This window comes from Capra hircus, chromosome 7, assembly GCF_001704415.2.
Source record: "Capra hircus breed San Clemente chromosome 7, ASM170441v1, whole genome shotgun sequence".
NCBI lineage: Eukaryota > Metazoa > Chordata > Mammalia > Artiodactyla > Bovidae > Capra > Capra hircus.
The window spans coordinates 101,784,674-101,809,413 of record NC_030814.1 but is presented as its reverse complement, the minus strand read 5'-3'; the positions used below and the strand labels follow the sequence as shown (position 1 = coordinate 101,809,413).

General features: G+C 40.9%; 2 protein-coding genes across 2 annotated transcripts in view; one reads left to right on the top strand and one right to left on the bottom strand.

Annotated features, from left to right (window-relative positions):
• LOC102178995 (olfactory receptor 2Z1-like) lies at window positions 21,624–22,640 on the bottom strand. The gene has a single exon (XM_018051705.1). It carries the CDS (start codon window positions 22,638–22,640, stop codon window positions 21,624–21,626), a length of 1,017 nt encoding a protein of 338 aa, XP_017907194.1.
• LOC106502259 (C-type lectin domain family 4 member G) overlaps window positions 23,241–24,740 on the top strand; it is a 32,401-nt gene continuing 30,901 nt past the window's right edge. Inside the window, 1 exon segment of the mRNA XM_018051704.1 lies at window positions 23,241–23,339. Coding sequence (XP_017907193.1) covers window positions 23,241–23,339 — 99 coding nt within the window.

Genomic DNA, 24,740 nt, shown 5'->3' with positions numbered 1-24,740 from the left:
CTGACTTCCTTCACTTAACATAGTGGTTTTGGGTTCATCTACCTTACGTGTGTGTGCTCAGTCCTGCCCAGCTCTCTGCAACCCCATGGGCTGTAGCCTGCCAGGATCCTCTGTCCATGAGGCTTCCCAGGCAAGAATACTGCAGTGAGTTGCCATTTCCTTCTCCACATCTACACTGTAGCACGTGCCAATGCGTCATTCCTTTTTATGTCTGAAAAATACTGCATTGTATGAATGGACCACACATAGTTTCTCCATTCAGCAGTTGATGGACATTTGGGTACTTTCCACCTTTGGCTGCTGTGACTGGTGCTGCTGTGAACTCTGGCTTACAGGCATCTGTTGGAGTCCCTGTTTTCAGTTCTTTTGGGTACATTCATAGAACCAGGATTGCTGGTTCATGTAGCAATTGCTTTCACATTTTGGCTATTGTAAATAATGCTGCTATGAACATGAGCATACACATATCTCTTCAAGACATTGCTTTCACTTCCTTTGGATATATATATATATATATACCCATAAGTGGAATTGCTGGGTCATATGGCAATTCTATTTTTAATTTTGTATGCCGCAGTGGCTGTACCAATTTCTATTTCCACTGGCAGTGCACAAGAGTTCCAATTTCTTCCTATCCTCACTAACACTCATTTTAAACAAAATTACAGCCACCCTAATGGGTGGTATGAAGTGGTGTCTCATCGTGGTTGTGGCTCACATTTCCCTGATGAATAATCACTTTGACCATCTTTTATATTCCAAAAAATTTGAACTTGCATATCTATTGATAAAATATATTTGGGCATATACCCCTGACTATGTGTAGATTTAAAAACTAGTAGCATTATCAACATTATAAAACAGGGCTCCCAAGTTTAAGTGAAAAAGGGAAGCTATTAGAATGAAATAAACTCGTGGTTGCTTCAAAGCACCCTGACAGTAACACCGCCTGCCTGCTAAGTCACTTCAGTCATGTCTGACTCCTTGCAAAGGTGTGGAGTACAGCCTGCCAGGCTTCCCTGGCCATGGGCTTCTCCAGGCAAGAATACTGGAGTGGGTTGCCGTGCCCTCCTCTAGGGGAGCTTCCAGACCCGGGGATCGAACCCACATCTCGTGACTCCTGCGTTGGCAAACATGTTCTTTATCGCTGGTGTTGCCTGGGAAGCCCAACAGCAACACTGATATTAGCTAATACTTCAAGGTATCCTGGGACAAAGTTCATTCTTAAGGGTCATGGATGGAAGCCTTTCTTACAAATATGCTTTTTGACAATTGAAAAATGTTTGATTATTTCTGGTCACTGCTGGTTTCTTTGTCATTGCCTTTCCTCCTCACAATGTGTCTAACGTAGAGAGAAGACATTTTAGGGCCGATAAGTCTCTGCCCACATTTTTGGGCTGGCATTAGGGTCAACCTGTGTTCTTTTATGTCACAGGAGTTATTTTTGATGATTGATTGAGATAAAAATGGATAATACAATGTGTAGGTCTACCTGTTTGGGCACATGGAAACTGTGTTATGCACACCAAAATAGGCTGAAAGCTAGAATCACTCTAGCAAAAATAAAAAATGCTAGTAAAGTACATACTATTTTTTTTACACCTTTTTATTTTGAAATCATTTTAGACCCACATTTAAGTCAAAAATATAATACAGAGAGGTCCTATGTATCCTTCACTCAGCTTCCTACAATAAAACTTGTTACAATTATATCATTATATATATATATATATATATATATTTATATATATACACTTTGGAGGAGGAAATGGCAACCCACTCCAGTATTCCTGCCTGGAAAATCCCATGGACGGAGGAGCCTGGGGAGCTACAGTCCATGGGTCACAAAGAGTTGGGCACAACTTAGCAACTGAAACAAGCACAACATATATTTACATATAATGAATTCAAGTGCAATAATGCATTATATATTTACATAGGCAGTTATAAAACCTGGGACATTGACATTGACATTATTAATTAACTAAAGACCTTATTTGGAATCCACCAATTTTAATATTTGCGCAACTGCTTTGAAACACTCTGAAAGCTTGTCACTTGTGTACACTCAAGTAACCACCACCACAATCAGGACACAACCCTGTTCCACCATCCGAAGGAACTCCCTCACGCTGCCTCTTTTTAATCAACACTGACACACTTTCCTAACGCTTGGCAACCATAATCTGGCAATCACAACCCCCACAATTTTGTCATTTTGACAATGTTATGTAAATAATATTGTACAGACTTGTGACCTTTGAGGTTGGTTTCTTTTACTCAGCAAATACCCTAGAGAATCCCCCCCGGTCATTACATGTTGTCAATAGTTTGATTTTTTTAATGCCAAGCAGCATTTCATTGTGCGGATGAACAGCTGTTTGTTGGAGGACATTTAAGTTGTTTCCTGCTTTTGTCTAGTACAAATAAAGCTGCTCTGAATATTCATATGCACAAGCTTTCATTTCTTCAGGGGGAATACCTAGGATTAAGATTATTGGGTTATATGGTAGATGTAAGTTTGTAAGAAGCTGTCAAACTCTTTTCCAAACCATTTTGCATTCCCACCAGTAACCTATGAGACTTCTGACTACTCTCATCCTTGTGAACGCTTGATTGTGTCAGTGTTTTATTTGAACCATTCTGGTAGGTGTGTAATGGCATTTCATTGTGACTTTAACTTGCATTTACCTAATGACTAACGATGTTGTACATCTTCTGTCCTTCTTTGTGTATTGTCTTTGGTGACGTGTACAGGTGTTCAAGTCTTTGTCCATTCTCTAATAATTATTATTTTAAAAAGTTTTGGAAGGTAAAAATGAACGCAAAATGAAAGTTCTTCATTTCCTTTACATTCAGGACCACTATCCAGCACAATTCATCCTGCATTTGCAGGAATTCTTGCAAATGGAGCACTCCTAACCCACAAGTAACTTTCCAACTTAGGGACATTTTGTAGGAATGTTAAGAATGTGAAGTTGCTCAGTTGTGTCTGAGTCTTTGCGACCCCATTGACTGTAGCCTGCCAGGCTCCTCTGTCCATGGGATTTTCCAGGCAAGAATACTGGAGTGAGTTGCCATTTCCTTCTGCAGGGGAATCTTCCCGACGCAAGGGTCGAAACGGTTCTCACACACTGCAGGCAGCCTCTCTACAGTCTGAGCCACCAGGGAAGCCCTGGTGTTAAAGACAGCAACTAATGAAACCGGTGTCCTACGAGTTTAAGAAGACAGTTAATTCAAATATTTATCGATTTTGTTTTGTTCAGCTTGCTTTTATGTTTCCCATCATCAGACTGTGTGGTTTTTAATTTTTCCTTCGGGTGATGGAACATTTTCCAAATCTTCTAGAAAACCTACTGGCGCAGTGTTGTACTGGCGCCGCCGAGTGTCCTCACTGGGAAATACGCTCTGTGAGTCTGTAGATCATAAGCTACATCAGTTCAGTTCAGTCGCTCAGTCGTGTCCCACTCTTTGCGACCCCATGAATTGCAGCACGCCAGGCCTCCCTGTCCATCACCAACTCCCGGAGTTCACTCAGACTCATGTCCACCGACTCAGTGATGCCATCCAGCCATCTCATCCTCTGCTGTCCCCTTCTCCTACTGCCCCCATCCCTCCCAGCATCAGGGTCTTTTCCAATGAGTCAGCTCTTCGCATGAGATGGCCAAAGTACTGAAGTTTCAGCTTTATCATCATTCCTTCCAAAGAAATCCCAGGGTTGATCTCCTTCAGAATGGACTGGTTGGATCTCCTTGCAGTCCAAGGGACTCTCAAGAGTCTTCTCAACACCACAGTTCAAAAGCATCAATTCTTCTGCGCTCAGCCTTCTTCACAGTCCAACTCTCACATCCATACATGACTACTGGAAAAACCATAGCCTTGACTAGACGGACCTTTGTTGGCAAAGTAATGTCTCTGCTTTTCAATATGCTATCTAGGTTGGTCATAACTTTCTTCCAAGGAGCAAGCGTCTTTTAATTTCATGGCTGCAGTCACCATCTACAGTGATTTTGGAGCCCCCCAAAATAAAGTCTGACACTGTTTTCACTGTTTCCCCATCTATTTCCCATGAAGTGATGGGACCAGATGCCATGATCTTCGTTTTCTGAATGTTGAGCTTTAAGCCAACTTTTTCACTCTCTTCTTTCACTTTCATCAAGAGGCTTTTTAGTTCCTCTTCATTTTCTGCCACAAGGGTGGTGTCATCTGCATATCTGAGGTTATTGATATTTCTCCCGGCAATCTTGATTTCAGCTTGTGTTTCTTCCAGTCCAGCGTTTCTCATGATATATTCTGCACAGAAGTTAAACAAGCAGGGTGACAATACACAGCGTTGACGTACTCCTTTTCCTATTTGGAACCAGTCTGTTGTTCCATAGTGTCGCTGAAAAGTCAACTTACGGCCATGGTATATGGATGTGGGAGTTGGACTATAAAGAAAGCTGAGCGCCGAAGAATTGATGCTTTTGAACTGCGGTGTTGGAGAAGACTCTTGAGAGTCCCTTGGACTGCAAGGAGATCCAACAGTCAGTCCTAAAGGAAATCAGTCCTAAATATTCATCGGAAGGGCTGATGCTGAAGCTGAAACTCCAGTACTTTGGCCACTTAATGTGAAGAACTCACTCATTGGAAAAGACCCTGCTGCTAGGAAAGATTGAAGGTGGGAGGAGAAGGGTACAACAGAGGATGAGATGGTTGGTTGACATCACCGCCTGGATGGACATGAGTTTGAGCAAGCTCCAGTAATTGGTGATGGACGGGGGAGTCTGGCGTGCTGCAGTCCTTGGGGTCGCAAAGAGTCGAACATGAATGAGCGACTGAACTGAACTGAACTGAACTGAACAGCCATGATGACCTCCCCGTTCCCCCACTCTTCTCACAGTTGTCCTGTCTCCATGAAACCCTTTAAAAAAGTCATTTCCTGGGACTTCCCTGGTGGTCCGATGGTTAAGAATTTGCCTTCCAGTGCAAGGGACAGGGCTTTGATCTCTGGTCGGGGAACTAAGAGCCCATATGCTGTGGGGCAGCTAAGCCTGTGCACTGCAGCTAGAGAGGTCGGATGGTGCAGTGAAGACCCAGTGCAGCCAACACCCCCTCCCGCCCCCAAACCTCATTTATTTAGTTTGTTCGCCTACACATTTTCTTTTTTTAAAAAAATTGATTTTTAAATTTATTTTTGGCCGCTGTAGGTCTTTGTTGCTGCACATGGGTCTTCTCTAGCTGTGGTGCACATTGCTAGGGGCTTCTTTTGTTGCAGAAGGCTCTAGGGTGCTCGGACTTTAGTAGCTGCAGCATGTGGACTCAGTAGTTATGGCATGTGGGCTTAGCTTCCCCGAGGTGTGTGGGATCTTCTTGGACCAGGGGTCGAACTCATGAGCCCTGCATTGGCAGGCACATTCTTAGCCTCTAGACCACCAGAGAAGTCCTATACATTTTCTAATTTTCTGTTCTCTAGGCTGGGGAAGTAGGGAACAATAGCCATCATAATATTGCTATAGTTTATTGTGCGTTTTATGTGTGCTAAATAGAGGAAAAGAACAGAATGGGAAAGACTAGAGATCTCTTCAAGAAAATTAGAGATACCAAGGGAACATGTCATGCAAATATGGGCTTGATAAAGGACAGAAATGGTCTGGACCTAACAGAAGCAGAAGATATTAAGAAGAGGTGGCAAGAATACACAGAAGAACTGTACAAAAAAGATCTTCACGACCTAGATAATTACGATGGTATGATCACTTACCTAGAGCCAAACATCCTGGAATGTGAAGTCAAGTGGGCCTTAGAAAGCATCACTACGAACAAAGCTAGTGGAGGTGATGGAATTCCAGTTGAGCTGTTTCAAATCCTGAAAGATGATGCTGTGAAAGTGCTGCACTCAATATGCCAGCAAATTTGGGAAACTCAGCAGTGGCCACAGGACTGGAAAAGGTCAGTTTTCATTCCAATCCCAAAGAAAGGCAATGCCAAAGAATGCTCAAACTACCGCATACTTGCACTCATCTCACATGCTAGTAAAGTCATGCTCAAAATTCTCCAAGTTAGGCTTCAGCAATATGTGAACCGTGAACTTCCAGATGTTCAAGCTGGATTTAGAAAAGGCAGAGGAACCAGAGATCAAATTGCCAACATCCGCAGGATCACTGAGAAAGCAAGAGAGTTCCAGAAAAACATCTATTTCTGCTTTATTGACTATGCCAAAGCCTTTGACTGTGTGAATCACAATAAACTGTGGAAAATTCTTCAAGAGATGGGAATACCAGACCACCTGACCTGCCTCTTGAGAAACCTATATGCAGGTCAGGAAGCAACAGTTAGAACTGGACATGGAACAACAGACTGGTTCCAAATAGGAAAAGGAGTACATCAAGGCTGTATATTGTCACCCTGCTTATTTAACTTATATGCAGAGTACATCATGAGAAATGCTGGACTGGAGGAAGTACAAGCTGGAATCAAGTTTGCTGGGAGAAATATCAATCACCTCAGATATGCAGATGACACCACCCTTGTGGCAGAAAGTGGAGAGGAACTAAGAAGCCTCTTGATGAAAGTGAAAGTGGAGAGTGAAAAAGTTGGCTTAAAGCTCAACATTCAGAAAACTAAGATCATGGCATCTGGTCCCATCACTTCATGGGAAATAGATGGGGAAACAGTGGAAACAGTGTCAGACTTTATTTTTTGGGGGGCTCCAAAATCACTGCAGATGGTGACTGCAGCCATGAAATGAAAAAACGCTTACTCCTTGGAAGAAAAGTTATGACCAATCTAGATAGCATATTTAAAAGCAGAGACATTACTTTGCCAACAAAGGTCTGTCTAGTCAAGGCTATGGTTTTTCCTCTGGTCATGTATGGATGTGAGAGCTGGACTGTGAAGAAGGCTGAGCACCAAAGAATTGATGCTTTTGAACTGTGGTGTTGGAGAAGACTCTTGAGAGTCCCTTGGACTGCAAGGAGATCCAACCAGTCCATTCTGAAGGAGATCAGCCCTGGGATTTCTTTGGAAGGAATGATTCTAAAGCTGAAACTCCAGTACTTTGGCCATCTCATGAGAAGAGTTGACTCTTTGGAAAAGACTTTGATTCTGGGAGGGATTGGGTGCAGTAGGAGAAGGGGACGACAGAGGATGAGATGGCTGGATGGCATCACTGACTCGATGCACGTGAGTCTGAGTGAACTCCGGGAGCTGGTGATGGACAGGGAGGCCTGGCGTGCTGCGATTCATGGGGTCGCCAAGAGTCGGACATTGAGTGACTGAACTGAACTGAAACAGTGTTAGGGATTTTTACAACTGATCTCTAACTTTAGAGCTTTTATACAAATGCACACAAATGAGGTGACAGGAAGCACTAGGAATATCAGTAACTTAAGAAAACTACAATGATTAGAATCATAGTTAAAGTTAAGAATTGATGCCCTAAGTGAAACTTGGGAATTCTATCCATAAAAAGTTTGCACAATTCTCATTACAAAGACTTTGCAGCATCTATCTTGTTTGAAAATTGAAGTATAGTTGATTTACAATGTTGTGTTAATTTCTGCTGTACAACAAAGCGATCCCGTTATACATGTATGTATATACATCCCCTTTGATATTCTTTTCCTTTGTGGTTTATCTCAAGATATTGAATATAGTTCCCTGTGCTAAACAATAGTATCTTTTTGTTTATCCATTATATATGTAATAATTTGCATCTGTTAACCCTAAACTCCCAGTCTGTCCCTCCCCTCCATCCCCCTTGGCAATCACAAATTGTTTCTCTGTATCTGTGAGTCTGTTTCTGTTTTGTAGATAGGTTCTTTTGTGTCATGGTTTAGATTCCACATAAAAGCGATATCACATGATATCTGTCTTTTTCTTTCTGACTTACTTCATTGAGTATGATAATCTTTAGTTCCATCCACGATGCCGCAAATGGCATTATTTCGTTACTTTTTCGGTCTGAGTAGCATGAATGTACCGCATCTTCTTTACCCACTCATCTGTTGATGGATACTTAGATTTCGTCCACATCTTGGCTATTGTGAACAGTGCTGCTGTGATCATAGGGCTGTATGTATTTTTTTGAGTTATAATTTTGTCCGGATACATGCTGAAGAGTGGGATTGCTGGGTCATCTGGTAATTCGTTTAGTTTTTTTGAGGAGCCTCCATGCTGTTTTCCACAGTGGGGGAGCATCTGTCTTACACCTTAGCAGTATTTTATATTTTCATTTTTGTTGGGTGTGAACAAGTAGGGTCATTACTCTTTGATGAGCATACTCAGATAAAGTACTCTTTGTCTAAATGTATCTCTCTGGATACTCATGTTCAGTATGCACAAGTAAGTGTGTATTTTCCTTCGTGTTCAGAGAACTTCCTTTCTATATTCTTTTAGAGAAGATCTGCTAGAGATAAATTTTCTTAGTTTTCCTTCATCCGAGAATGTCTTCATTTCTCTTTCATTTCTGAAGGATATTTTGTTGAACTGGCAATTCTTTTCTGTCAGCATCTGAACAAATACTGTGCCATTTCCTTCTGGCTTCATGGTTTCTGATGAATAATCCACTGTCTCTCATTGCGTTTCCCCTATAGATAAGGCATAATTATTCTGACTACTCTCAAGATTTTTTCTTTATCTGTAGTTTCCAGAAATTTAATTGTGATGTATCTTGGCTTCGATTGCCACAGGTTTATTTTGCTTGGGGTTCACTGAGCTTCAATTTCCAGGCTTTCTCTCTTGCCATATTTGGGAAGATGTTAGCTGTTATCTCCTCAAGTACTTTATTTAGTCTTGCTGGACTAAAATCTGGCACAGCCCAGAATTCCTGCTCTTTCTTCATGCTTCCCACTGTTCCACTTCATTCCCCACTTACGTGGCAGGTGAGCTATGATGCCAGGCACTAAGCCAAGGGTAGAACATATTTCTCTGCTCTTTGGATTTGGAAGTATCTGTTGGGGGGCAAGCTGGGTTGCAGGGTGAATGGGGTCTGGAGGCTTTGAAGGATGGGGAAGTGGGTCTGAGGGCTTTCCGGAAAGACTTTTAACATTTATACCTCAATCCCTGTATGCCAGGCTTAGCCCCCAAATGCCTTGTTAGGGATCCAGATGCCAAATAATGTTTGCCCCAATGGGAACCACTCCTGGATGTAGCAGCTTGGGGAAAGAGAGAAACACCCAGCATTTCTTTCTTTTTCCTTCTTCTTCACTTCTGCAAGGCTTGGTGTAGTGAGAGACCTCTATCTCCAAGGAACATATCTTGGGGAAAAACATGCCTCAACGGCCCTAGAAATGGCAGAATTCGGTTGGTGGTTCTGGGTTAATGGTGGCAAGTCAATGGTGCCCATCTCTTGCTCAAAATCCCACCATGGCTCCCATCCCTAGATAGGGCCTCTATAATTTTTTGACACAGATTTTATAAGTAAAAGCATGTGAACCATATATTAATGCTTACTCATAAATTATGTATCTCTACTACAGGGGGTGATAGAGAATGAGATGGTTGGATTGCATCACTGAATCAATGGGCATGAGTTTGAGCAAACTCTGAGAGATGGCAAAGGACAGAGAAGCCTGGCGTGATGCAATCCATGAGACTGCAAAGAGTGGGACATGATTGAAACAAATTAACACCACACACATACACTGTGAAATGATTACTACAAGCAAGGTAAGTAACACAGTCATCACTTCACATAGCTATCTTTTTTTTTTTTTTATAGTGAGAATGCTTAAGACCTATTCTCTTAGCAAATCACAAGTATAATATGGTTGTACTTACTGCAGTCACCATGCTGTACATTAGATCTCTGGAACTTATTTGTCTTACAACTGAAAGTTGCACCTTTTGACCAACATTTTCCCTTTCTTTGCCTTCCAATCTGGCAACCACCATTTTACTCTGTTTCAATAAATTCGATATTTTTAAGTTTCACAAATGATTGAAATCATACAGTATTTATCTTTCTTGTGTGCAGATTTTTATATGAGTAGGTGCAATGACATTTTAATAATTACCAAAGCCAACAATGAGTGAAGTTGATATAACATTTCACTTGGTTGTCATTTATTTAAACATGTATTGATTTCAATTTTGTGGTTTTCCATTTTTCCTTTGGGACAAAACTCTGCTTTATTATTATTATTATTATTTTTTTATCCCTTGATTGCAATTATGTTCAGATTCTCCTGGGAAGCTTCAGAGTAGGGGCAGGCACTGCCCAGCTTTGATTCTTGAGGAAAGAAATAGCTGGGCCTGGCTCAATGCCCAGTGGTGAAATATGCCACAGAGAGTCTTCCTAAATGACCTAGGGTACTGGATTTTTTCCAAGCCATTTGGAATACACACCACAGAAGAGTCGGGCATCAATGTAAATGGGGTTGTGCTCAGTCGCTCAGTCGTGTCTGACTCTTTGCAAGCCTTTGGAGTGTAGCCCTCCAGGCTCCTCTGTCCATGGGGTTTTTCAGGCAAAAGTCCTGGAGTGGGTTTCCCTTTCCATCCTCCAGGGGATCTTCCTGACTTGACTCAGGGATTGAATTCGCGTCTCCTGGGTCTCCTGCATTGCAGGTGGGTTCTTTACCAGTTGAGCTATCAGGGAAGCCCGAGTGAGATTCAGGATTAAACTTACCTGCTATGTTTGAAAGACACCTCAGTGATGGTATCACCCACTGCTGCTGCCACCTTATCCTCACCCCCTCCCTGTGCAGCTCCAGACACTTTGAATGGAGACTTTGTTCAAGCACCAATGTGTTATTTCATTTTATGGTTCTTTGTCTTTGACCTGCCATTCCTACCTTACTGTCCTTGCCTCCATCCTTCAATTTTTTGAGGTATCATTTATATACAGTAAAATGCACCGAACTTAAGCTTGCTAAAATTAGACAAATCTATTTATCTGTGTTATCACACAAATCAAGATATAGAACATTCCCATTGCCTCAGAAACCTCTCTCTTGCCTTCTTTCCAGTCAAGCCCATCCTACCATCCCCAGAACAACCACTATTATGTTTTTTACCGTTGTAGATCAGAATTTTGCTTTTTTGGGGAAACTTCAGTAAATTGAATGGTTGTGTACTCTTTTGTGTCTGGTTTCTTTCAAAGTCTAGCCACTTTGTTGAAAGACTTTCCTTTCCCTTAACTATAGAGCTTTTGTAGAAGACCAATTGACTGTACATGCATGGGGCTATCTCTGGATTCTCTATTCTATTTTTAAAAATTGATTTGTTTATTCCTTTGGCTGTGCTGGGTCTCAGCTGTGATATGCGGGATCTTTCATTGCAGCATGTGGACTCTAGTTCCCTGACTGAGGAGAGCAGAGTCTTAGCCACTGGACCACCAGGAAAGTCCTTCTATTCTGTTCTTGGATATATTTGTCCATTCTAATATTTGTGAGAAAATGTCTTCACTTTTGTAAATTTGTAGTCAGCCTGGAAATTAGATAATGTGAGTCCTCCAGCTTCATCCCTTTCAAGATTGCCTTATCTTATTCATGGTCATTGAAATTTCTATAAAAATTTTAGGTTGAGTTTGTGAATTTCTATGAAAATCCTGGCGGGAATTAGAGGATTGTCATTTTTAACCACTTTGAGTCTTCTTATATAGGAAATGGTATATCTCCTCATTTATTTTTGAAACAGTTTATTCAAAAAAGCTTAGCAGTTTTCAATGTAGTGGTTTTGCACATATTTCATTAGATTTATTGCTGTATTTTATATTTTTGATGTTAAGTAGTAGTGTTTTGGGGGGCAGGAGGAGAAGGGGGCAGAGGATGAGATGGCTGGATGGCATCACTGACTCGATGGACATGAGTCTGAGTGAACTCCAGGAGTTGGTGATGGACAGGGAGGCCTGGCGTGCTGCGATACATGGGGTCGCAGAGTCGGACTCGACTGAGTGACTGAACTGAACGGAGTATTGTTTTTAAGATGCCATATTGTGTCTTTTGATAAAGTTTTTCCCCCGTCTTATTGTTTACAGCCAGAAGAGGACATACAATTGATGTTTTAATAGATGAACCTTGACTCCTTTTTGTCAGTAGCTAAGTAGTGTCCAGCTTTTTGAGACCCCGTGGACTGCAGCATGCCAGGCTTCCTTGTCTCCTACAACTTTGCTGTATTCACTTATTAGTTCCAATAGCTTGTAGATTCTTTTTGGGTGGGGGGGTGTGGAGGGGGGGTTTCTATGTACACAATCAGGTTGTCTGCAAACAAAAGCAGTTTAAATTTTTAATCACTTTATTTCTTTTTCTGCCTAGAACCTCCAGGACAATGTTAAATATAAATGAGAGCAGATATTCTTTTCTTCCCAATCTAAAGAGGAAATAATTCAGTTTTTCACATTAAGTTTGATGTTAGATATGTTTTCTAAAAATCTGTCCTTTATCAGATTTAAGAAGTTCCCTGCTATTCCTGGTTTGAGAATTGTTTCTGCTTTGTTTTTGTTTTTAAAGAGGAGTGGGTATTGAATTTTGTCGAATGTTTTTCCTACATCTATGAGATGATAACACGTGTTTCTCATTTATTCTCTGCATGTGTTGAATTATAGTGATTGATTTCCAAATATTAAACCATACTTTCATTCTTGAAATAAACCTCACATAGCTATGGTATATTAACCTTTTAATATATGACTGGATTGTGTTTGTAATTATTTAAAACTTTCATCTATGCTCATGTGAATACTGAGTTTTAAATTTTATTTTCCTGCAGTGTCCTTGTCAGCTTTTAGTATCAGGGTTTTTCTGGTTTCATAAAATGAGTTACTGTGTGAACTGTTTTTTATCTTCACTGGATGCATTTGTGTAAGATTGGTATTATTTCTTCCTTATATTTTTGGAAGCATATAGAGCAATTCAAGTTTTCTATATCTTATGTCAGTTAAAAATTTTTTTAAAATACATTTTACCAAAAACATACTGATGGCCAATAGGCACCTGAAAAGATGCTGCTGCTAAGTCACTTCAGTCGTGTCTGACTCTGTGTGACCCCATAGATGGCAGCCCGCTAGGCTCCCCCGTCCCTGGGATTCTCCAGGCAAGAACATTGGAGTGGGTTGCCATTTCCTTCTCCAATGCATGAAAGTGAAAAGCGAAAGTGAAGTCACTCAGTCGTTTCCGACTCTTAGTGACCCCATGGACTGCAGCCCACCAGGCTCCTCCATCCATAGGATTTTCCAGGCAAGAGTACTGGAGTAGGGCGCCATTGCCTTCTCCTGAAAAGATTCTAAACATCGCTAATTATTAGAGAAATGCAAATCAAGATTATGGCTAGATACCACTTCACACTAGTTAGAATGGTCATCATTAAAAATCCTACAAATAACAAATGCCAGAGATGTTGTGGAAAAGGAGAACTCTCCTACTTTGTTGGTGGGAACACAAATTGGATCCCAATGGTCATAGCAGCTCTATATATACTAGCCAAGATGTGGAAGCAACTTAAATGTCCATTGACAGAAGAATGGATAAAGTGGTATATATACACAATGAAATATTATTCAGCCACAAAAGAATGAGATCATACTATTTGCAACTACACAGATAAACCTAGAGATTATACTAAGTGAAGTAAGTCAGAAAGAGAAAAATCGGTACCATATGATATCACTTAAGTGTGATATCTCAAATATGACACAAATGAACTTACTTATAAAAGAGAAACAGACTTATAGACATAGAAAACAAAGGTTCCCAAAGGAGAACGAGGTGAAGGAGAGATAAATCAGGAGTTTGGGGATTAACAGATACACACTACTACATATAAAATAGATAAATGGCAAGCTTGTAAATATTCACAAATCAATCAATGTGATACACCATATTAACAAATTGAAAGATAAAAACCATATGATTATCTCAATAGATGCAAAGAAAGCCTTTGACAAGATTCAATATCCATTTATGATAAAAACTCCCCAGAAAGTAGGCACAGGAGGATCATACCTCAACATAATAAAAACCATATATGACAAACCCACAGCAAACATCACCCTCAGTGGTGAAAACTTGAAAGCATTTCCTCTAAAATCAGGAGCAAGACAAGTGTGCTCACTCTCACCACTACTATTCAGCATAATTTTGGGAGTTCTAGCCACAGCAATCAGAGAAGAAAAAGAAATAAAAGGAATCTGGATTGGAAAAGAAAAATAAAATTCTCACTGTCTGCAGGTGACATGATCCTTTACATAGAAAACCCTAAAGACGCCACTAGAAAATTACTAGAGCTAATCAATGAATATAGTAAAGTTGAAGGATATAAAGTTAATACACAGAAATCCCTTGCATTCTTATACACTAACAATGAGAAAGCAGAAAGAGAAATTAAGGAAACAATCCAGTTCACCATTGCAATGAAAATAATAAAGTACTTAGGCATAAATTTACCAAAAGAAACAAAAGACCTATATATAGAAAACTATAAAACACTGATGAAAGAAATCAAAGATGACACAAATAAATGGGGAAATATACCATGTTTGCAGATCAGAAGGATCAATATAGTGAAAATGAATATATTACCCAAAGCAATGTATAGAGTCAATGAAATCCCTATCAAGCTACCAGTGGTATTTTTCACAGAGCTAGAACAAATAATTTCATGATTTGTATGGAAACACAAAATCCTCGAATAGCCAAAGCAATCTTGAGAAAGAAGACTGGAACTGGAGGAATCAACCTGCCTGACTTCAGACTATACTACAAAGCCACAGTCATCAAGACAGTATGGTACTGGCACAAAGACAGAAATACAGATCAGTGTAGCAAAATAGAAAGCCCAGAGATAAACCCATAGACCTATAGGCAACTTATCTTTGACCAAGGAGGCAAAAATATACAATGGAGAAATGACAAACTCTTTAACAAGTGGTGCTGGGAAAACTGGTCAACCACTTGTAAAAGAATGAAACTAGAGCACTTTCTAACACCACACACAAAAATAAACTCAAAATGGATTAAAGATCTAAATTTCAGACCAGAAACTATAAAACTCTTTAGCGGAAAACATAAGCAGAACACTCTCTGACATAAATCACGGCAAGATCCTCTATGACCCACCTCCCAGAGTAATGGAAATAAAAACAAAAATAAACAAATGGGACCTAATTAAAATGAAAAGCCTTTGCACAACAAAGGAAACTATAAGCAAGGTGAAAAGGCAGCCTTCAGAATGGGAGAAAATAATAGCAAGTGAAAAAACTGACAAAGAATTAATCTCCAAAATATACAAGCAGGTCCTGCAGCTCAAAATCAGAAAAATAAGTGACTCAATCAAAAAGTGGGCCAAAGAACTAAACAGACATTTCTCCAAAGAAGACTTACAGATGGCTAACAAACACATGGAAAGATGCTCAACATCATCACTCATTATCAGAGAAATGCAAATCAAAACCACAGTGAGGTACCATCTCACACCAGTCAGAATGGCTGACATCAAAAAGTCTACAAATAATAAATGCTGGAGAGGGTGTGGAGAAAAGGGAACCCTCTTACACTGTTGGTGGGAATGCAAACTTGTACAGCCATATGCAGAGCAGTGTGGAGACTCCTTAAAAAACTGGAAACAGAACTGCCATATGACCCAGCAATCCCACTGCTGGGCATACACATGGAGGAAACCAGAGACAGGTGTACCCGTGTTCATTGCAGCACTGTTTATAATAGCCAGGACATGGAAGCAACCTGGATGTCCATTGGCAGATGAATGGATAAGGAAGTTGTGTACATATACACAATGGAATATTACTCAACTATAAAAAAGAACACATTTGAGTCAGTTCTAATGAGGTGGATGAAACTGGAGCCTATTATACACGGTGAAGTAAGTCAGATAGAGAAATACCAATACAGTATATATATGGGATTTAGAAAGATGGTAATGACAACCCTATATGCAAGGCAGCAGAAGAGACACAAATGTAAAGAACAGACTTTTGGACTATGTGGGAGAAGGCAAGAAAGGGACAATATGAGAGTCTGAAACTTGTGTATTACCGTATGTAAAATAGACGACCTGTCCTAGTTCGATGCATGAAACAGGGCACTTAAAACCTGTGCTCTGGGACAACCCAGATGGATGGGGTGGGGAGGGAGATGGGAAGGGGTTCAGGATGGTGGGACACATGTACACCCATGACTGATTCATGTTGATTTATGGCAAAAATTACCACCATATTGTAAAGTAGTTGCCTCCAATTAAAATAAATAAATAAATTAAAAAACCAGGTCCTGTGTGTATAGCACAGGAAACTATACTCAAGATCCTGTAATAAAGTATAACTGAAAATATTCTGAGTTATATGTATTTTAGGTTGGCCAAAAAGTTAATTTGAGTTTTCCTATAACATCTTATGGGAAAACAGGGATGAATTTTTTGGTCAAAGAAGTTTAATTTGTTGCATACCAAAAACTAACACAACATTGTAAATCAAGTATACTTCAATAATAAATAAAGAAATAAAATTTATCTACTTAATGTTATTAGAAGAGAGTTGTTGATAATGCACAGTTTATGTCTGGAGGAGCTGTAATGATGGTCTCTCTTTCATCACTGGTATTGGTAATTTGTGTTTTCTGTTTCTTTTTTTCTTGGTCAGTATATTGTTGAGTTATTTATCTTATTACTCTTTTAAAGAAACTATTTTTTAGCTTTATAAATTTTCTCTATTGTTTGCCTCCCACATACTTTATTGATTTATACTCTTATCTTTATTTTTTACTGTCTCTACTTACTTTATGGAGTTGGAAATGGTAACTTCACTCCAATATTCTTGCCAGGGAAATCCCATGGGCAGAGGAGCCTGGAGGGCTACAGTCCATGGGGCTGCAAAGAGTCGGACACTGAGCACACACTCTTACTTTAACTTGATTAAAAAAATATATAGACACTTAGATCAATATTTTTAAATCTTTCTTATTTTTCCATGTATCTACCCAAAGCTATAAATTCATACCTAAGCTTTAATGAGAATCTCATGTATTTTGATATATTCTTTTCATTATAATTAAATTAAAAATTATTTTTCATGTGATTCTTTTTCTGACCCATGGGTTGTTGTTTTTGTTTTTAAAGGTATTTATTTATTTGACTGTGTCAGGACTTAGTTGCAGCATGCAGGATCTTTCCTTGTGGTGCACAGACTGTCTAGTTGTGGCATGCAGGCTTAGTTGTTCTGTGGGATGTGGGGTCATAGCTCCAGACCAGGAATTGAACGCATGTCCCCTGCATTGCAAGGCAGATTCTTAACCACTGGACCACTGGGGAAGTCCCTGTTTTGTTTTTAGGCAATGTGCTATTTAATTTCCACAGATATGGAGATTTTTCTAATTAACCATTGGATTAATTTCTAATTTTCTTATGTCATAGTTAGAGATTATATTGGGAGTTGTCTCAGTCATTTGGAATTCATTGAGACTTGATTTATGACCCGTCATATGGATCTATTTTACTAAATATTGATGTAACTTGCAAAAAAAATAGGCATTATGTTGAACATGTTGCTCTCTGCTTTCTATTTGTATTATCTGTTATTATTTCCTTTTAGGCCTTTTTTCAATTAATTAACATCTTTAAAAATTTCCTATTTATCTCCTCTTTTACATTTTTAGGTACATCTCTTGGATTTATATTTTGAAGTGATTGCTATGGTGAATTCAATAGGTATTCTTCATTTATCACATTTGTCCTTAGATTATTTTTATGCCACATATTGTGTGCTCAGTTGCTAAGCCATGTCTGACTCTTTGCGACCCCATGGACTGTAGCCCGCCAGGCTCCTCTGTCCATGGGATTTTTCAGGCAAGAATACTGGAGAGGGTTGCAGTTTCCTACTCTATGGAATTTTCACTCTCCAGGAATCAAACTCATGTCTCTTGCACCTCCTGCTTTGGCAGGTGGACTCTTTACCACTGCGCCACCTGGGAACCCATACCACATACTCTATACAGTTAATATCTTAAACCATGTGATTGCAACCATCCGTGTTGCTGCAAATGGTAAAATTTCTTTTTTTTTTTTTTTGGTATGTCAGAGTAGTACTCTATTGTATGTATATACCACATACTTCAGTTTCAGTTTAGTTGCTCACTTGTATCTGACTTTTTGTGACCCGATGGACTGAAGCAGGCCAGGCGTCCCTGTCCCTCACCAACTCCTGGAGCTTGCTCAGACTCATGACCATCGAGTTGGTGATGCCATCCAACCACCTCATCCTCTGTCATCTCCTCCTTCTCCTCCTGCCTTCAATTTTTCCCACCATCAGGGTCTTTTCTAAGGAGTCAGTTCTTCTCATCAGGTGGCCAAAATATTGGAGCCTCAGCTTCAGCATCAGTTATTCCAATGGATACAGGGTTGATTTTCTTTAGGATTGACTGGTTTGATCTCCTTGAAGCCCAAGGGACTTTCAAGAGTCTTCTTCAACACCACAGTTCAAAAGCATCAGTTCTTCGGCACTCAGCTTTCTTTATGGTCCAACTCTCACATCCATACATGACTTCTGGAAAAACCATAGCTTTGATTAGACAGACCTTTGTCAGTAAAGCAATGTCTCTGCTTTTTAATATGCTGTCTAGATTTGTCAGAGCTTTTCTTCCAAGGAGCAGGAGTCTCTTAATTTCAAGGCAGCAGTCACCATCTGCAGTGATTTTGGAGCCCAAGAAAATAAAGCCTGTCATTGTTTCCTCTTCTATTTGCTGTGAAATAATGGGACCAGATTCCATGATATTGGTTTTTCAAATGTTGAGTTTTAAGCCAGCTTTTTCACTCTCCTCTTTCACTTTCATCAAGAGGCTCTTTAGTTCCTCTTCACTTTCTGCCATATTAGTTCATCCATTTGTTGTTGGACACTTAGGTTGTCTCTTTGAACATTTTACCTGTGTTTTAAAATAAGGCCGTGAGATATCTCTGCACCTTTCATCCTGACTCCAATCTTTCCCCCTACTGCTAAGCAGATGCTCCCTTTGCTCTTAGGAAGATTTGGGGTGGCAGGGGATTGGGTTAAAATGTTAAAATTATTTCAGATTGCTTTTGGATTCATCTCCACTGTGAGTTTTGTGTCTGCTTTCAGCTACATTCTCCCTATTCTTTACTCAGAAAAATTTTCTTGGGAGAAAATTGCCAGACTGAAGGACTTAGTTCTGTGTTTGAGGTTATCCAAGATTCCAATCAATAGTAACGATCATGACAGCACCCATGTTATCTTTAAACACTGGCAAATTTTCTCCTGTCTCAGCAGAATCTCTCCATGAAACTCCTCCCAGTATGAAAGAGGCTGCTAGTCTTTGCTCACCTATGAAAAGATTATCCCTCTTGAACTTTGGTTTATTGAAACTTCTTTGCATCCATCATTTTTGAAAAGCTTTAAATAAATGATGACTTTTTAGTTTATCTAGCTTTTTGTTGTTGTATTGTGGAACTTATAAAAACTTTGGGACTCCATTACTAAACATTGAAATCCATGTTCAAAAGTTTCTCTAGTGGTTACAAAAACTTTTGTGTAAACAAGGAAGTGGCAATGATGGAGGAAATAGAGTCACCCTTGAAAGAAAGAATTGCAGGATAAGGATTCACAGTAATAAGTAAGGGCTGCTTATTGTGTCATTACAAAACTGGGGCGAAGCCATGGTGCCTCCAAAATGGGAGGTCATTTCAACAAGCCATTTTGCAAAGAGATTATCAGAGTGCTGGATGAATCTATGAGAATTCCCAACCCCCTAAATGAGTGACCGACCCAGAATTACAAAACATGTAAGAAGCAATTCCATGGAAAACGTACGGAAAAATTCACATTCAAGAGGTAGTGATAATAGATAATCTGAAAATGATTTTAAAACAAGTACATTTTATAGCTTCATAGTGATAAAGGACAAGGTCATATCCATGAAACAAGAATAGTTACTCTTGACAAAAAAACCGACAGTAGGTAATTACAATGAAAATTCTACAATGGATTGATGGCAGCAATAGCAAGCCAAGCATAAGAGAGAACTGGAAAGCTGGAAGACCAAAGAGTAATTCTGCTAGGATACAGCATGACAAATGAAAACTATAAGCAGAGACTTATGGCAGATTACAGGGAAATCAGAAGGCCACATGGGAAAAATTATGCCTCACATTATACCTCCCAAATACATCCTAAAAGAATCAGAGTACAGTTGAGGACAATATTCTTATAACATATTGGAGAAGAGAATCTTTAAAGTAAGACATAAAAATAAGTAAAAAGATTTATGATTTTGACTCCATTAAAAAAACTTCATATGAAAAAGCCCATAAAGTTTAAATTCAAAGGCACTTTGAAGAGTATTTTTGCTTAATATATAACATGTAAAGATATAAAGAACTTCTACAAATCAGTAAGAACAGCTCTTTAGAGAGTTGATATAAACAGGAAATCCATAGTCAATGAAATGTGAATGGCCAAAAAACTTATGAAAAGATATCACCCTCACTAGAAATCAGGGACATTGAAAGTAAAACAATCAAGAAATGCAATTTTCTTTCATGAAATTGGCAGAAATCTGAAGTTATTCAACATGTTGCTGATGTAGTTGGGGAAATGAACACTTATTTGTGGGTGACAGTCTCTGCAGAACAATCTGGCAATATTTATTAAAACTAAAAATGCATGCACTTTATGATAGACTGATTCATCTTCTAGAAATCTTGACTGTGTGTGAGAAGGAAGAAGAATAAGAGGGAAGAGATAAGTGATCCAGTGCTTCTGACAAGGTTAATGGTTGTAGACAAAGGTAGAGGAGGAACCTAAACCAGATCTGAAATCAGTTCGTCCACTGAACATGGCTTAAAGCCTTTCATTCCTTCTGTCAATACTCATAAGGTGTCTAAGAAATAAAACCACCCAGCCCCAAGGAACCTTATTCTTTTCTATATTTCCTCCACTACATCTACCACAGTGGAACAGTTCTAAAAAGTATTTTAGGTTTGGGGAGGAGTAAACATATCCCAAGTCTATCTCTTTGAAATTTCAAGCCTTTTTCTTGTAACTTCAGGGAAGCTTTAATGGGTCTGGGAGGAGCAGGGGTAGAAATTAAAGGGAAGGGCAGTAGCAAAGACTTTGGCTTCATCTTGCTGGTGCGTAATATTGCATAAGACTTTCCCACTCCACCCCACTTAACTGGTCAGTCCTTCATGCATTAAGACCATTATAAGGGCTCCCAGTCATGCCTCTGACTTTAACTTCACTTATGACCTCAGAGTGATCAGCTCAAGGATTTCTGTGGCCAGAACATTATTGTCAGAACACCAGCCCCTCAATTCCATTTTTTTGGGGCTTGGATTTCTAGAGTTGGATTTGATCTATTGCTCACTGTACGTAAATGTATAAGAATGGGATAACGCGGGATACTAATAGGTGGCCGAAACATTTATAAGCTGTGATCCCATGATCCGTCTCTGTTCTTGGGTTGACAATTTTGTAGTAAAATTTTTCTTTGATTTAAGACAAACAAACAAACCCCTCCTCTTGTTTAAATACTTGGGATCATTAAATCCACAAGAGAAAAAGCAAGTCTTGGAAGAGGAAGGGAGCTGCTCGGAATATGTCTTGAGCCACATGGAATGCAAACCAAAGATGGGTCTCAACTGTAAGGCAGGGTCCCTGGAACAACTGGGCATCCCCCAGGAGGTCATCTCTTTGATCTGAAGCCAGTTCTGAAAAGGATCTTGACCAAAGCCATTTGAACTTCTCGGTTCCTCAGGCTATAGATTAGGGGGTTGAGCGTGGGAGTGATGAGACTGTAGAAGAGGGAGACCACGTTGTCCTGTTGTGGGGTGTGATAGGTGCCTGGTACCATGTACATGAACACTGCTGCCCCGTAAAAGAGCCCCACCACAGTGATGTGCGAGGAGCAGGTGGTGAAGGCCTTGTGTCGGGCCTCAGTTGAGTGCATGTGAAGAACAGCCCCCAACACATGGCTGTAGGAAGTGGCGATGAGTGACAGAGGCAGCACCAAGATCAGCACCCCAGAGATGGACAGCGCCAACTCATAGGCAGAGGTGTCCACACAGGAGAGCTTGAGTAGGGCAGGCAGCTCACAGAAGAAGTGGTCCACAGTGCGTGAGGCACAGTAGGGGAAGTGCAGAGTGATGGAGGTCTGGATGGAGGCTACAAGCACGCCTGACAACCAGGAGGTGCCCACCATGAGCAGGCAGACCTGACGTCTCATGAGCACAGGATAATGCAAGGGGTGGCACACGGCAACGTAGCGGTCATAAGACATAAGGGATAGCAAGATGCCCTCAGAGACACCTATAAGCATCAAGAAGAACATCTGAGCTGCACAGCCTCCAAAGGAGATGGCGCCTTCTTCCTGCAGGAAGTCAGCCGCCATCTTGGGAATGGTGACCAGTGGAAAGCCAACATCCAACAAGGAGAGCTGGCTGAGAAGATAGTACATGGGCGTGTGGAGCCTGGCATCTGTGTGGATCAGGAAGATCAGGATTGCATTGCCCAGAAGGCCCATTGTGAATATGGCAGCCACCAGGGAGAACAGGGCCAGATGTGGCCCTGAGTGGTTGAAAAGGCCTGTGAGAGTGAAGTCCGAGGTCACTGACTGATTTGTTTCCCTCACCCTCTGAGAGGCGTCGCTCATCTGCAGGAAGAACAGGGTATTTGGAAGGCATCTCAGTGGGGAAAATTTCATCTTATATGACAACTGCAATTGTTTAATAATGACTCCCTGGAGTCTCTTAAGAAGGACTGATGGGCACATTTAGTTTCAGTAGGAAAAAAGGTCCACCAGTACTCTTGCCTGGAAAATCCCATGGATGGAGAAGCCTGAGAGGCTGCAGTCCATGGGGTCGCTGAGGGTCGGACGCAACTGAGCGACTTCACTTTGACTTTTCACTTTCGTGCATTGGAGAAGGAAATGGCAACCCACTCCAGTGTACTTGCCTGGAGAATCCCAGGGACGGGGGAGCTTAGTGGGCTGCCATCTAGGGGGTCGCACAGAGTTGGATACGACTGCAGTGACTTAGCAGCAGCATGATTGATTCATTATGGGAGATGGGGAACAGCAAGATAAAGCCCCAATTTTACTATTTCTGTGTAAAAGTCTTGCCTGCACCTTCCAGGACAGCACTACCCACCAAGACTTGCAGTTAAACCCTCTGTAACCATGCTGGAGAGTGCAAGACAGCAGCAGTGGGATGTTGTAACACACTCCATCCCAAATGCCCTGGTGTCAAAGCAGAGATGGGATTCTGAAGAGACTAGCATATGAAGTAGGGAGACCTTGCCAAAGATGATAGAAGATAATGAAGTTCCATCCAAAAGCAGTGAGGAAAGGCTCATTGCCAAATTCTTGGATGAGCGAATGAAGGCGCCAAAGTCTGGAAAGAGTGTGGGATGGCATTTAGGATATTAACCCAAGAAGTCTACACTGTAAGGGAATGAATGAACAACAAAGTTTGGAACCCAGTGGTCTAGGGTTGTGGGAGACAAGTTGTCCACAGTACCAGTCATCTTTCTGAGGCTTGAATTCAAAGGGTAAGAGTGGAGAACATTATGCTCAGTGTGTGTGCTAAGCACTCAACAAAACCCTGCCAACTGAATGCAGTGGACCAGGGAGATGATTGAAGGATCAGGAGGGATAGCCCCCACCTAAGAATACTTATCCTTGACCTTCTCGCCTTCATCATCACCGCTCAGGAACTCATACTGTCCCGGAATACTGTTCACACACATCATCAGCAGCACTGAGGACTTCTGTCACAGTGATGATGTCAGCCATCACCATCAGCAATGAGGAAGGACACAGAAGTGTATGCTGAAGTACAGTGAAGCCATCCTGTGAAGACCAGGAGGGTGTGCTGTTGGATAGAGCCAGTAGAGGTCTGCTTCCCCAGATGTCCAAAGGCAGCGGGCTACTTAGAGACCAGGAGGAGTCAGTGTTGGGTGGCTGTCTACTCAAGACCCTCTGATGCCCAAATCATTGACAACACTTACCTTAAATATCAGGATTTCTTTGATAGCTCAGCTGGTAAAGAATCTGCCTGAAATGTAGAAGACTCCAGTTTGATTCCTGGGTCAGGATGATCCCCTGGAGAAGGGAAAGGCTATCCACTCCAGCATTCTTGCCTGCAGAATTCCATGGACTCTACAGTCCACAGGGTTGCAAAGAGTCGGACACGACTGAGTGACTTTCACTTCGCTTCATCTTAAGTATCTTTCACCTTCTCTGACTTGACTTCTTAATTATGAAATCTGGTCTAGACTTTTCCCTCCGCCTAGCCGTTCCCTTCCCTCTCTCTCTGACTGTGCTGCGGCTTGGCTACTGTGGGCACCTGTTCTTCTCTAGTTGTGGCATGCAGTCCAGAGTGCCATGGCTCACAAGCTGTAGCCCTCGGGCTTAGTTGCCCCATGGCATGTGGGATCTTAGTTCCCCTACCAGGAATTGAATCTGTGTCCGTGGCATTGGAAGGTGGATTCATAACCACTGGACCACCAGGGAAAAGTCCCTGCTCCCTTTTCTCCATCTCTGTCTCTTAGTTTTGCCTAGATCGATGCCGCACTTAAGTTGGCATTTAAGACTCTCTTAAAAATTTTTTTTTATTTACTTATTTATTTTTGATGGTGCCGAGTCTTCATTGCTGCATGGGGACTTTCTCTAGTTGCAGCAAGCAGGGATACTCTCTAGCTGTGGTGCATGGGCTTCCCGCTGCGGTGGCTTCTCTTGCTGGAGAGCAAGGGCTCTAGGGGGCATGGGCTTCAGTGGCACGGACTTAGTTGCTCTGTGGCATGT

Excerpts from the sequence above, each read along its gene's own strand:
- LOC102178995 (XM_018051705.1), bottom strand. The coding sequence starts at position 22,640 with ATGAAATTTTCCCCACTGAGATGCCTTCCAAATACCCTGTTCTTCCTG.